The sequence below is a fragment of the Microcaecilia unicolor genome, chromosome 6, assembly GCF_901765095.1.
Source record: "Microcaecilia unicolor chromosome 6, aMicUni1.1, whole genome shotgun sequence".
In the NCBI taxonomy this organism is placed as follows: Eukaryota; Metazoa; Chordata; class Amphibia; order Gymnophiona; family Siphonopidae; genus Microcaecilia; species Microcaecilia unicolor.
The window spans coordinates 189,645,984-189,661,538 of NC_044036.1; the positions used below are offsets into that span (position 1 = coordinate 189,645,984).

At 46.9% G+C, this 15,555-nt stretch overlaps 1 protein-coding gene across 1 annotated transcript in view; it reads right to left on the bottom strand.

Annotated features, from left to right (window-relative positions):
* The window catches only part of RBM6 (RNA binding motif protein 6), a 631,054-nt gene that overhangs the window by 272,476 nt on the left and 343,023 nt on the right, over positions 1 to 15,555 (bottom strand). Inside the window, 1 exon segment of the mRNA XM_030205417.1 lies at positions 1,182 to 1,256. Within this exon segment, the coding sequence (XP_030061277.1) occupies positions 1,182 to 1,256 (75 nt within the window).

Sequence of the window (15,555 nt, forward strand, 5' to 3'; positions counted from 1 at the left end):
TAAATCGAGGGAGGATTCTGAAAAATTACAAGACTGGGAAACTGGGCGTCTAAATGGCAGATGATGTTTACTGTGAGCAAGTGCAAAGTGATGTATGTGGGAAAGAGGAACCTGAATTATAGCTACGTCATGCAAGGTACAAAGAAAGGGACAAAGAAAGGGATCTAGGTGTTGTCGTTGATGATACGTTGAAACCTTCCATACAGAAAGCAAATAGAATGTTAGGAAAGGAATGGAAAACAAAAATGAGGATGTTATAATGCCTTTGTATCGCTCCATGGTGCGACCGTACCTTGAATATTGTGTTCAATTCTGGTCACCGTATCTCAAAAAAGATATAGTGGAATTAGAAAAGGTGGAGAGAAGGGCGACGAAAATGATAAAGGGGATGGGACGACTTCCCTATGAGGAAAGGCTAAAGCAGCTAGGGCTCTTCAGCTTGGAGAAAAGGCGGCTGAGGGGAGATATGATAGAGGTCTATAAAATAATGAGTGGAGTTGAATGGGTAGATATGAAGCGTCTGTTCACGCTTTCCAAAATACTAGGACTAGGGGGCATGCGATGAAGCTACAATGTAGTAAATTTAAAACGAATCGGAGAAACGTTTTCTTCACTCAACATGTAATTAAACTCTGGAATTCGTTGCCAGAGAATGTGGTTAAGGCAGTTAGCTTAGCGGAGTTTAAAAAAGGTTTGGACGGCTTCCTAAAGGAAAAGTCCATAGACTGTTATTAAATGGGGAAAATCCACTATTTCTGGGATAAGTAGTATAAAATGTTTTGTACATTTTTGGGATCTTGCCGGGTATTTGTGACCTGGATTGGCCACTGTTGGAAGCAGGATGCTGGGCTCGATGGACCTTTGGTCCTTTCCAGTATGGCAATACTTATGTACTTATGGGACCTTGACCAGTCCCTGGGGTTGGCACATGGTGTCCAATGCCCTTGGGCTAGCCTTGCTGGTAACGCAGAATTTAGTGGGTGTATCTTATCCAGAGCTACAAGGAACTAGTCTTTTTTTTTTTTGGGGGGGGGGGGGAACCCTCAGGGTCCCCTAACTCAGAGTTCTACTTTCTAACTGTAAAGCTTCACTTATTTAGTACTTACCAAACCAATAATTATCTTGTTCCAGTGCTGCAGAGGTAAGCATGGTTAATTACTATGAATCTTTTCTACACTTACCTGATGACAGCACCAATCATCTGGGCCACTGCTATAATGTAGAGGTACTTTTGTGCCACAGATGGTAATGCAGCCCTGTGGGAAGAAAAGATTAATGGTTATCACATGAAATAAACTTTTAAAATTAGCAAATGAAGGTACCAAGTAATTGTCTTCCACATTTAAGAAATTAATCAAGAAGCCTCAATTCTTCACAAAATGAATTGGAACTCCTTCCATATGAATCTGAACTTTGGTTACAAGTATTATTAGCATAGTACCATTCGTTTAAAAAAAAAAATGATGGCTATGACAGTCTATAGAAATACCTTTTGGGAAGCACACTGTACCAAGATAGTGATAAGATGCAATAAAAAACATGAGAGAAGAACTGAAACTTGATTTCCAGGTCACCACAAAATCTAGGTCCCACTTGGAACGGATTCTTTGTGTATTCCTTGAAAAGAGAAAATGATTTGGGGGAAGGGTAGATCTGGATACCTTTGCCCCTGGGAACAGAATCTGGATGGGCACTAGGACAACTATAAGGACTATTGTTTTGGTACCTGTTAAATGTTCTCCAGTATAAGGCATGAATAACATTTTTTATGAGACACTAACACAGAAAACTTAGTGACAAAAATTATTTATTCTCATTTAATAAACCAAAATATGGTCAATGAACTAAAAAAGATCCCTGTTTCTGCCAAAGCCCTTGTGCTACACGGACTGATAAGGGTTTAAAATTAAAGTGCCATCCAATCAACTTCTATGAAGTGTTAGGGACAACTTAGGGAAATAGTCCTACTTTGAGAGTCAGTTTTGACTGACAAAGAAAGGCACACAAAAAGGACATGTGACCTAGGTTTTATTACAAGACAAATCTAGAATCAGACCAGCCCAGTGGCTTAGTAAAAGTGCTGTCCGCTGCCATGGCAAGGTATTTAGATTTTGGCAAAGCCTCTGACCCAGTCCTGCTTAACTACTTCGAAAGTACCCTTGGTACAGACCCTAAAGTAACTGACTGGGTTAGGAACTGGTTGAATGGAAGGTGACAAAAGATAGCGGTAAATGGAGTTCACTATGCAGAAAGGGACAGGGACAATTAAAAAAATATATATATTTTTTTTTCTCTAAGTGATATGCAGAAGGGCTGCCTGGTAAGGGTTGCCTCTCTCTGAATGAGAGAGAAATCTGCAATAGGGTATACACTCTTCATGATGTGGATAACATAAGAAGAGAACTAGCAAAGCTTGAAGAATTTGGCAGCTAAGATTTAATGCTAAAAAAATGAAGGGTCACCCAAGGGAGTGGTAGAGCATGGAGATGGTGAAGTACATGTAAAGACTGGGACTTGGGGGTGAACATATTAGCTGAACTTCAGGTGGTCAAACAGGTAGAATAGGCGACAGTAAAACCCAAAAATGTGCTTGGGTACATAGGAAGAGGAATGGACAAGCAGAAAAAAGAAGTGATAATGCCTCTGTATAAATCTCTGGTGAGACAACATTTAGAGTACTGTGTACAATTCTGTAGACTATACCTTCAAAAATATATAAACAGGATAGAGTCACTCTAGAGGGCAACCGCTGAAATGGTCAGTGGTCTTCATCAAAAAGTGTATGAGGACAGACTTAAAGATCACAGGACGTATACTTAGAAAGAAAGGGGGGAGAGGGGAGATATGAGAGACACATTTAAGTACATCTGTTGCATAAATGCACAAGAGGCGAGTCTCTTTCAATTCCAAGGAAACTCAGGAATGAGGGAGCATACAGGATAAAGGTGAAAGTGGATGGACTGAGGGGAAACCTAAGAAAATACTTCTTCACAAAATGGGTGGTGAATTTGTAGAATGACCTCCCGGTGGAGGTGGTAGAGATGAAGACGGCATGTGAATTCAAGAAAGCTTGGGATGAGTACATAGGATCTCTTTATGTTTACCAAGGTTCAAGGTTACTTTATTTGATAGGCTGCTTAAGGACAACTATTAAAGCGGGTTACAAAAATATCAAATGCAAATAAGGAATACCAATCAATAAAAAAGGAAAGGAACAGAAGCAAAAGAGAGAGAAACAAAAGAAAAACACAAAAAACAGACTGCTGTGTCACCAAAGTCCCAGACCCCGGGATACCACACTACCACCACCATCAGCTGAAAAAAAAGAACTCAAAAAAAGTAGAGGAAGGCCTCCTGAAAGAAGTGTGATTTAAGCATCCTCTTAAAGGTCAGTAAAGCAGTTTCCAACCTCAAAGAGGTTGGCAGCTGATTCCAAAGCTGAGGATCCATCACATTAAACATAGAAGTCCACTGTGAAATCAAGGAGACCTGACGGAAAGAAGGCACTATTAATTGGCACAAATGAGCTGATCAAAGCACTCTAGAGGGGACATAGGAAACCAACTGACAGGCCACAAATGAGGGGGGGGGGGCAGTTTAATGGATTTTAAATACTAGCATCAAGACTTTAAAAGAAACATGGAACCTTTGCCATAAATAAAGGGGTCACATGATCAAACCTGCATGCCCCAAAAAAGACGCTTTACTGCAGTGTTTTGCATCAACTGAAGCCTTTTCATTTCCCTTTGATTAATACCCAAAACAAAAGAACTGCAATTGTCTAGAATGAACTAAAGCATGAATCTCTCTATATAAAACACACCTCCAACATTCTAATGAAGCCTCACTTTCCCAACGTTCTAAAAATGAAGTGGCTGAGATAGGCATTCCTGCTCTCTGTATCCATCTCCTGAATTCCATCACGTACTTCCGGGTTCGTCACAAGCAGAAGTGACCAACCACACGAGGTTTCTTGGCTTCAGAATGTTGGCGGTGCATTCTATTAACAGTAACGCTCAGACACCAGAGAGATAGAGGGGGGGCCTGACACCAGAGAGAGGGAAAGAGGGGGGCCTGACAACAGAGAGGGGAGGGGGAGGTATCTGTCATACACACACTGCCTCTCTCACACACACACACACACACACACACTCTCTCTCTCACTCTCACACACTGTCTCTCACACACTCTATGTGTCACACTGTATCACAGTCACTATGTGTCACACAGTCACTCACACACTCTCTTGGTCTCATACACTCAGTCTCACAGAGAGTCTGTGTCTCACACACACTCTCTCGCTGTCACATACACTCTCAAACATACACGCTCCAAGGAAAACCTTGCTAGCGCCCGTTTCATTTGTGTCAGAAACGGGCCTTTTTTACTAGTAATAAATAATGCCCCTTTGGTAAATAGATGTTGCACAGAGCGAATCTATCTAAAAAGATAGAAACATTTGCTCACCACTGCTGAAGTGGAATGATAGATGAATCCAGGAGAACATCCAATACCCTAATCTCAGTACTAATAGAAATCTTAGTCCCACAATTCAGCAGATAAGCATTCACGGTGTAGCTTACTCTCAAAAAGAATAATGCTTTTGTCTTCTGCATATTAAGCTGCAACGTATTTGTATGATGCCACTGTGAAATACGTGAACAATGGGAGTTCGATAAATACGAGAGATCCCAAGTATCACAGAAAGTTAAAATCTGGATATCATCTGCGTAACTATATGACATCAACCCTAATGATTAATTAGGGTTGCCAAGAGAGCCATAAAGATTAACGACACAGGTGCCAGGAAGGAACTCTGCGACACCCCACAGGGAAGAGAGAAAGGTCTCGAATACTCTGAGTTCTAGCCTGCAGGTAAGATGAAAGCAGCTCAACATAAAGCCTGAAACACCTATACCAGCGAGACAATAGAGGAGCAGGCTATGGTTCACCAAGTCGAATGCTGCAGAAAGGTCTAAAGAGAGACAAAAGACCACTTTCCCAGCATTCAAGGCTACCCGAACATCATTGATCATGCCCAAAAGTGTGAACTCGGTATTAAGACCAAGATGAAAGCCTGTCTGATGTGAATGGAAAACTGATTATTTCATCTTTTGAGAACTTTCGTTTAGTAGTTCAAAGCACTTTGCACTGCACAGAATTTGATCAGTTTGTTGTCTTCTTTCTGTATCTTCTAGTCATTCCTTTGCTATGCTATGGTGATCTCCTGGATTGATTACTGCAACTCACTTTATGCTGAGCTTCCTCTACACTTTATTAAGCGCCTTCAACTGATTAAATCCACGTCTCTAAAACTTATCCATCGTGCACACCATTTTGAGAACATCAACCCCCTCTTTAACTTGGCTCCCTGTCTCAATTAGGATCCGTTTAAAAATACTCACACTTGTCTTTAGGGAACCAATAGTTTGGATAAACTGGAGCGGTTGATTGATTCATATTGTCCGGCGTGTTCTCTCTGCTCATCTGATACTCTCTTCATGTACCACCCCCTTCAGCTCTTCACCTCTCGCTTTCCCAAGACAGTGTTTTTAGTCATCTAGGTCCTAAACTGTGGAATTTGTTGCCTTCTTCCTTGAGATCACCTATGCTTCTACAATCATTTAAGTCCCTTCTGAAACTCACCTTTTTTCTGAAGCCTTTAGTTAGGGCATAGGTTCATCTATAGCCTTTTCAGTTTCTTGTTCACCTTATTCTGTCTTCCCCCCTTGATCCCTTTCTTCTTTCCCTTATCCATGGGCCTTCTTAGTACTGTTCTGTTCTTCTAAGTCATGGTAAGTCATGGTGTAAACCACATAGTCAACTATCAAAGCTCAATATTGCAGTATATCAAATATTCAAAATAAATAAAAAAATGTCTCACTTCGATTACTGTAATGCTCTGTTTCTAGGGTTACCAAAATATGCTTTAAGCGAATGCTACATACCTGTAGAAGGTATTCTCCGAGGACAGCAGGCTGATTGTTCTCACTGATGGGTGACGTCCACGGCAGCCCCTCCAATCGGAAACTTCACTAGCAAAGTCCTTTGCTAGCCCTCGCGCGCCCGCGCGCACCGCGCATGCGCGGCCGTCTTCCCGCCCGAAACCGGCTCGAGCCGGCCAGTCCAGTATGTAGCAAGACAATACACTTCAAGGGAAGACACAACTCCAAAGGGGAGGCGGGCGGGTTTGTGAGAACAATCAGCCTGCTGTCCTCGGAGAATACCTTCTACAGGTATGTAGCATTCGCTTTCTCCGAGGACAAGCAGGCTGCTTGTTCTCACTGATGGGGTATCCCTAGCCCCCAGGCTCACTCAAAACAACAACATTGGTCAATTGGGCCTCGCAACGGCGAGGACATAACTGAGATTGACCTAAAAAAATTACCAACTAACTGAGAGTGTAGCCTGGAACAGAACAAACAGGGCCCTCGGGGGGTGGAGTTGGATCCTAAAGCCCAAACAGGTTCTGAAGAACTGACTGCCCGAACCGACTGTCACGTCGGGTATCCTGCTGCAGGCAGTAATGAGATGTGAATGTGTGGACAGATGACCACGTCGCAGCTTTGCAAATTTCCTCCATGGTGGCTGACTTCAAGTGGGCTACCGACGCTGCCATGGCTCTAACATTATGAGCCGTGACATGACCCTCAAGAGCCAGCCCAGCCTGGGCGTAAGTGAAGGAAATGCAATCTGCTAGCCAATTGGATATGGTGCGTTTCCCTACAGCCACTCCCCTCTTGTTGGGATCAAAAGAAACAAACAATTGGGCGGACTGTCTGTGGGGCTGTGTCCGCTCCAGATAGAAGGCCAATGCTCTCTTGCAGTCCAATGTGTGCAGCTGACGTTCAGCAGGGCAGGAATGAGGACGGGGAAAGAATGTTGGCAAGACAATTGACTGGTTCAGATGGAACTCCGACACAACCTTTGGCAGAAACTTAGGGTGAGTGCGGAGGACTACTCTGTTGTGATGAAATTTGGTGTAAGGGGCCTGGGCTACCAGGGCCTGAAGCTCACTGACTCTACGAGCCGAGGTAACTGCCACCAAGAAAATGACCTTCCAGGTCAAGTACTTCGGATGGCAGGAATTCAGTGGCTCGAAAGGAGGTTTCATCAGCTGGGTGAGAACGACATTGAGATCCCATGACACTGTAGGAGGCTTGACAGGGGGCTTTGACAAAAGCAAACCTCTCATGAAGCGAACAACTAAAGGCTGTCCTGAGATCGGCTTACCTTCCACTTGGTAATGGTATGCACTGATTGCACTAAGGTGAACCCTTACGGAGTTGGTCTTCAGACCAGACTCAGACAAGTGGAGAAGGTATTCAAGCAGGGTCTGTGTAGGACAAGAGCGAGGATCTAGGGCCTTGCTGTCACACCAGACGGCAAACCTCCTCCAATGAAAGAAGTAACTTCTCTTAGTGGAGTCTTTCCTGGAAGCAAGCAAGATGCGGGAGACACCCTCTGGCAGACCCAAAGAGGCAAAGTCTACGCCCTCAACATCCAGGCCGTGAGAGCCAGGGACTGGAGGTTGGGATGCAGCAGAGCCCCTTCGTCCTGCGTGATGAGGGTCGGAAAACACTCCAATCTCCACGGTTCTTCGGAGGATAACTCCAGAAGAAGAGGGAACCAGATCTGACGCGGCCAAAAGGGAGCAATCAGAATCATGGTGCCTCGGTCTTGCTTGAGTTTCAACAAAGTCTTCCCCACCAGAGGAATGGGAGGATAAGCATACAGCAGACCTTCCCCCCAATCCAGGAGGAAGGCATCCGACGCCAGTCTGCCGTGGGCCTGAAGCCTGGAACAGAACTGAGGGACCTTGTGGTTCACTTGAGATGCGAAGAGATCCACCAGGGGGGTGACCCACGCCCGGAAGATCTGTCGCACCGCACGGGAATTGAGCGACCACTCGTGAGGTTGCATAATCCTGCTCAACCTGTCGGCCAGACTGTTGTTTACGCCTGCCAGATATGTGGCTTGGAGCACCATGCCTTGACGGCGAGCCCAGAGCCACATGCTGACGGCTTCCTGACACAGGGGGCGAGATCCGGTGCCCCCCTGCTTGTTGACATAGTACATGGCAACCTGATTGTCTGTCTGAATTTGGATAATTTGGTGGGACAGCCGATCTCTGAAAGCCTTCAGAGCGTTCCAGATCGCTCGCAACTCCAGAAGATTGATCTGTAGATCGCTTTCTTGGAGGGACCACCTTCCTTGGGTGTGAAGCCCATCAACATGAGCTCCCCATCCCAGGAGAGACGCATCCGTGGTCAGCACTTTTTGAGGCTGAGGAATTTGGAAGGGACGTCCCAGAGTCAAATTGGAGCAAATCGTCCACCAATACAGGGATTCGAGAAAACTCGTGGACAGGTGGATCACGTCCTCTAGACCCCCGGCGGCCTGATACCACTGGGAGGCTAGGGTCCATTGAGCAGATCTCATGTGAAGGCGGGCCATGGGAGTCACATGAACTGTGGAAGCCATGTGGCCCAGCAATCTCAACATCTGCCGAGCTGTGATCTGCTGGGACGCTCTCACCCGCGAGACGAGGGACAACAAGTTGTTGGCCCTCGCCTCTGGGAGATAGGCGCGAGCCGTCCGAGAATCCAGCAGGGCTCCGATGAATTCGAGTTTCTGCACTGGGAGAAGATGGGACTTTGGGTAATTTATCACAAACCCCAGTAGCTCCAGGAGGCGAATAGTCATCTGCATGGACTGCAGGGCTCCTGCCTCGGATGTGTTCTTCACCAGCCAATCGTCGAGATATGGGAACACGTGCACCCCCAGCCTGCGAAGCGCCGCTGCTACCACAGCTAGGCACTTTGTGAACACCCTGGGCGCAGAGGCGAGCCCAAAGGGTAGCACACAGTACTGGAAGTGGCGTGCGCCCAGCTGAAATCGCAGATACTGTCTGTGAGCTGGCAGTATCGGGATGTGTGTGTAGGCATCCTTCAAGTCCAGAGAGCATAGCCAATCGTTTTGCTGAATCATGGGGAGAAGGGTGCCCAGGGAAAGCATCCTGAACTTTTCTTTTACGAGATATTTGTTCAGGGCCCTTAGGTCTAGGATGGGACGCATCCCCCCTGTTTTCTTTTCCACAAGGAAGTACCTGGAATAGAACCCCAGCCCTTCTTGCCCGGATGGCACGGGCTCGACCGCATTGGCGCTGAGAAGGGCGGAGAGTTCCTCTGCAAGTACCTGCTTGTGCTGGAAGCTGTAGGACTGAGCTCCTGGTGGACAATTTGGAGGTTGAGAGGCCAAATTGAGGGTGTATCCTTGCCGGACTATTTGGAGAACCCACTGATCGGAGGTTATAAGAGGCCACCTTTGGTGAAAAGCTTTCAACCTCCCTCCGACAGGCAGGTCGCCCGGCACTGACACTTGGATGTCGGCTATGCTCTGCTGGAGCCAGTCAAAAGCTCGCCCCTTGCTTTTGCTGGGGAGCCGCGGGGCCTTGCTGATTCGCACGCTGCTGACGAGAGCGAGCGCGCTGGGGCTTAGCCTGGGCCGCAGGCTGTCGGGAAGGAGGATTGTACCTACGCTTGCCAGAAGTATAGGGAACAGTCTTCCTTCCCCCGAAAAAATCGTCTACCTGTAGAGGTAGAAGCTGAAGGCTGCCGGCGGGCGAACTTGTCGAATGCGGTGTCCCGCTGGTGGAGAGACTCTACCACCTGCTCGACTTTTTCGCCAAAAATGTTATCCGCACGGCAAGGCAAGTCCGTAATCCGCTGCTGGACTCTATTCTCCAGGTCGGCGGCACGCAGCCATGAGAGCCTGCGCATCACCACACCTTGAGCAGCGGCCCTGGACGCAACATCAAAAGTGTCATAAACTCCTCTGGCCAGGAATTTTCTGCACGCCTTCAGCTGCCTGACCACCTCCTGAAAAGGCTTGGCTTGCTCAGGGGGAAGAGCATCAACCAAGCCCGCCAACTGCCGCACATTATTCCGCATGTGTATGCTCGTGTAGAGCTGGTAAGACTGGATCTTGGACACGAGCATAGAGGAATGGTAGGCCTTCCTCCCAAAGGAGTCTAAGGTTCTAGCGTCCTTGCCCGGGGGCGCCGAAGCATGTTCCCTAGAACTCTTAGCCTTCTTTAGGGCCAAATCCACAACTCCAGAGTCATGAGGCAACTGAGTGCGCATCAGCTCTGGGTCCCCATGGATCCGGTAGTGGGACTCGATCTTCTTGGGAATGTGGGGATTAGTTAATGGTTTGGTCCAGTTCGCAAGCAATGTCTTCTTCAGGACATGGTGCAAGGGAACAGTGGACGCTTCCTTAGGTGGAGAAGGATAGTCCAGGAGCTCAAACATTTCAGCCCTGGGCTCGTCCTCCACAACCACCGGGAAGGGGATGGCCGTAGACATCTCCCGGACAAAGGAGGCAAAAGACAGACTCTCGGGAGGAGAAAGCTGTCTCTCAGGAGAGGGAGTGGGATCAGACGGAAGACCCCCAGACTCCTCGTCAGAGAAATATCTGGGATCTTCCTCTTCCTCCCACGAGGCCTCACCCTCGGTGTCAGACACAAGTTCACGGACCTGTGTCTGCAACCTCGCCCTGCTCGACTCCGTGGAACCCCGTCCACGATGGGGGCGTCGAGAGGTAGACTCCCTCGCCCGCATCGGCGAAGCTCCCTCCGCCGACGTAGTCGGGGAGCCTTCCTGGGAGGTGGCCGCGGTCGGTACCGCACGCGGTACCGACGTCGGGGACCTCAACCTGGGCGATGGGCCAGCCGGCGCCACGCTCGACGGTACCGGTGGCGCAAGCACCGCCGGTACCGGAGGGGTAGGGCGCAACAGCTCTCCCAGAATCTCTGGGAGAACGGCCCGGAGGCTCTCGTTTAGAGCGGCTGCAGAGAAAGGCTGAGAGGTCGATGCAGGCGTCGACGTCAGTACCTGTTCCGGGCGTGGAGGCTGTTCCGGGCTGTCCAGAGCGGAGCGCATCGACACCTCCTGAACAGAGGGTGAGCGGTCCTCTCGGTGCCGATGCCTGCTGGGTGCCGAATCCCTCGGCGACCCAGAGCTCTCGGTGCCGACACGGGGAGGAGACCGGTGTCGATGCTTCTTCGATTTCTTCCGAAGCATGTCACCGGAGCTCCCCGGCACCGACGAGGAGGACGTCGAATCCACCCGTCGCTTCCTCGGGGCCGAGACTGAAGAAGGTCGATCTCGGGGGGGCTGTACCGCAGGAGCCCTCAGGGTAGGGGGAGACCCACCCGAGGGCTCACCGCCACCAGCAGGGGAATGGACAGCCCTCACCTGCACTCCACCCGATGCACCACCGTCCGACGACATCAGCAGACGAGGTCCTGGTACCACCGACGTCGATGCAGCTATCCGATGTCTCGGCGCCGATGCAGAGGCCCGATGCCTCGATGCACTCGATGCAGGGGCGGCCGAGGAAGATGGTCTGGACGCTGACGACGTCGATGCACTCGAAGATCCCGGTGCCGATGCCGACGAAGAGCCCGAGAACAACACGTTCCACTGGGCTAGTCTCGCTACCTGAGTCCGCCTTTGAAGCAGGGAACACAGACTGCAGTTCTGAGGGCGGTGCTCGGCCCCCAGACACTGAAGACACGACGAGTGTCGATCAGTGAGCGAGATAACCCGGGCGCACTGGGTGCACTTCTTGAAGCCGCTGGAAGGCTTCGATGTCATGGGCGGAAAAATCACGCCGGCGAAATCAAAAGCCGAAATGGCGAAATTTGAAGCACCAAATTTAGAGGGAGAAAAAATCTCGACCGAGGCCGAAAAAAGGCCTACCCCGACGACGAAAGAAAACTTACCGGGGCAAAAAAGCTGGAAGTACGGGGAGGATTTACACGAAACCCGGCGGGGGGTTTCCGGAGCACTTCCCGACTAGGACAAAGCTTTCCCGAAGGAAAAAAACACGTTCAAACAAATTGGACGCGCGAGGTCGACTTTCCGGGGCTCGACACGGCGAAAACACGACCGTACCGAGTGCGGACAAAAGAAGACTGGCCGGCTCGAGCCGGTTTCGGGCGGGAAGACGGCCGCGCATGCGCGGTGCGCGCGGGCGCGCGAGGGCTAGCAAAGGACTTTGCTAGTGAAGTTTCCGATTGGAGGGGCTGCCGTGGACGTCACCCATCAGTGAGAACAAGCAGCCTGCTTGTCCTCGGAGAATAATCATTACAGATTGCACAAAATGGTGCTGCTCGTGTGCTTTTATGAATGAGCCGTTTTAAACATATCGCTCCTGCCCTTTTTTTTCTTTTTTTATTACATTGGCTACATATTGTGTATAGAGATCAATATAAGATCTTACTACTGGTATTCAAAATGATAACTAAAAAAAATTTCTCCAGTGATTTCAGCAAGTTTGCATTTACATCCACCTTCTCGGTCCTTGCAATCACTTTCTTCTAATATGCTTGATATCCTTCTTTTAAGATTGTTTTTCTAGATAAGAATAGGAGCTTGATTTTTTATATTGCATACATGTCCAAGATTGTGAATTTTTTTGCCTACTCAGCTTTGAGCCTTACAAAATATGGATGAATTTAAAAAGGCTTTAAAAACTGTTTTGTTTCAGTGAGCATTTGATAATTCTTCTTAAGGCAAGTCTTAAATGGCTTGATTATTGCTGGGTTTTGATGTTTGAGCACATATTATGTTTTGGTGTATGACTGTGAAATATGTATTATTATTATGATTGTGAACTGTTCTCTGCTTAGGCTTGTAAATTTTTAAATAAAGATGCCAAGCACAAAAGTTTGAACATTACACGATTTGAAACAGGAGGTCAATGCAGCTGCTTAAGTAGTGGAGAAACATGATGAAATCGCCGCTCTCCGCATAGAAAGTGGGCTCAGCATGGTTTGAAGTCTCTTCAACTGAGATTCAGCTAACCCAGCATAGGCAACACTGAAGTAGTCTAAGGGAGAGGATGGCCACATGGTCTTTGTCTTCATTTTCAAGGCTTGATTTATAGCTCAGGTCACTGCTCAGCAAGTTGGTTGGGAATGCTGTTCATAGTGGTAATATTCAGAGGCCATGAATGCAATTTTCCAGAAGGAGCCCTAGTGAATGTTTTCTGGATGAGGACTGCCATTAAGTTACTAATGTAAACTGGAAGAGAAAACTAAATAGGTTCATAATGTCAGTTCCCAGACTTGGTATTCAATGAACTGAAAGTTCAAAATGAGCAGCAGGAAGCTGCCAAATCAAGATAAATTCCAATATGTTTAAACATATCTTCCATTCTGTGAAACTACCCAGGAATGACTGCAAAGACAAGCATTCACAATTATAAGTTAGGTAAATTAGAGGATTCTATTGAGCTAAAAGACAAGATTTCTAGTCCTCAATTCATGAGCATCATGATTCTCATACTGAGTTTTAGGAGTCCAAAACCTAGCAAAAGGCATCCCATACTTACACAGATCTCAGCCTTTCCTCATGTCATTTGACTTGAGGCAATATGTCATTCTGTCCTTGAAAGAACATAATATAGCATGTGGCAGCAGATAAAGACCTGTATGGTCCATCTAGTCTGCCCAATAAGATAAACTCATAGCGTAAGTTATGATGAGATATTACATATACATACTTGATCTTGATTTCTCTTTGCCATTTTCAGGGCACAGACAGTAGAAGACTGCCTGGCACATCTATTTTATTCATTTTTTATTTATTGCATTTGTATCCCACATTTTTCCCACCTATTTGTAGGCTCAAAGTGGCTTACATAATTTTGTTAAACACAGTTATTCCTGGATGTCAGGAACAACTAGTGTTGTGCAGAGATTAATTAAGGGAAGAAGTAGAGAGAAGAAGGAAAGAATTTATTAGGTATATTAGACGGTGGGTTTTCAGAGGTGGATTAGTAAGGTTCTAGGTTTTCATTGTAGGCTTTGTTGAAGAAATATGTCTTGAGGGACATTGTGTAATGTCTTTTGGAGAGGGTGTGGTTAGTGATAGTCCTTTAGAGGACCTTACTGTCCTTGGAAGTGTGTAGAGGATGATCCTATTCGTCAGTTACTTGGGGCCAACTCCTTTAAGGGCCTTGAAGATCAGGCATAAATTTAGCCCTGTATTGTATTGGTAGCCAGTGAAGTTTTTGCAAAAATGATGTGATGTGGTCACGTCGCTTGCAACCTTCTGCAGCATTCTGAATCAATTGGAGTTAGTACAGGCCCTTTGTGGTCAGACCGTTGTAGAGTGTATTGCAGTCTTGATGTTATCATGGCATGCACAACAGGGATAAGATTTACCTTCTCGATTTAAGGAGAGAGGCAGCATAGCTGTCGCAAATAGTAGAAGCAGCTCTTGAAGGTTGCTTGGATTTGAGGAATCAAACTGTATTCTAAGGTTCCTGACTTGTGATTTGAGGGGGAATTCGTACTTCCCAAAAGGGATTTTGATGTCATGTATGTATCCACTTGTGTTAGGGACCCAGAGAAGCTCGGTTTTACTCGGGTTCAAGAAAATTTGTTGTGTTTAGCCCATTCTTGAATTGATGTTAGACAGGTAATCAGTTTATTCAGGGCTACAGGCAAGTTGGGTTCAATGGGTATGAGTATCTGCATATCATCCACGTCGATGTAGAACTGAGTGTCAATTGACCAAATCAGCTCAGCTAGTGGCTTGAGGTAGATATTGAACAGAATAGGTGACAGTACTGATCCCTGTGGTACCCCCAAAGGTCAGTGCCCATGGTGGCAGTGAGTTGATGCCAAACATTATGGATTATTGCCTATCTGATAGATAGAATCTGAACTAAGCAAGTACTAGACCTCTTAGCTACACATAAGTTTGATTAGATTTTGTGACTCCTGGGGCAGGCAATAAAATTATTTTTTTTATCTAAGAACCGCTAAGTTTCTTTGGTTCCACCCAGTTTTTGAATTCCATTACCATTTTCATCTCCACCACCTCCCGTGGGAGGGCATTCCAGGTATCTACCACCCTTCTCTGTGAAAAAGTGTTTCCTCACATTATTCCAAAGTCAGCCCCCCTGCAACCTCAATTCATGTCCTCTAGTTCTACCGCCTTCCTGTCTCTGGAAAAGATTTGTTTGTAGATTAATACCTTTCAAACATTTGAATGTCTATATCATGTAACCCTTATCACTCCTTTCCTCCAGGGTATATATCTTTAGGTCATTATGTCTTGCTTCATATGTCTAGTGGCAAAAACTCCATACCATTTTTGTCGCTTTTCTCTGATCCGCTTCGAGTCTATTGATGCCCCTGTACAAGTCGTTGGTAAGACCACACTTGGAATGTTGTTTCAGTGTTGGAGGATCTATCTTGAAAAGGACATAAACACCTCCTTTCTTCAGCTGGTTAGATCCTTCTCGATTCAGTACAACATCCTTCTGGCCGTGGTCACCACCTTGTCACATTGGTTCATCACCTTGAGATCTTCAGACACCATCACCCCAAGGTTCCTCTCCTGAGCAGTGTTCATTAATCTCTCATCTCCTGTAAGTACACAAGTATTGCCATACTGGGAAATACCAAAGGTCCATTAAGCCCAGCATCCTGTTTCCAACAGTGGCCAATCCAGGTCACAAATACCTGGCAAGATC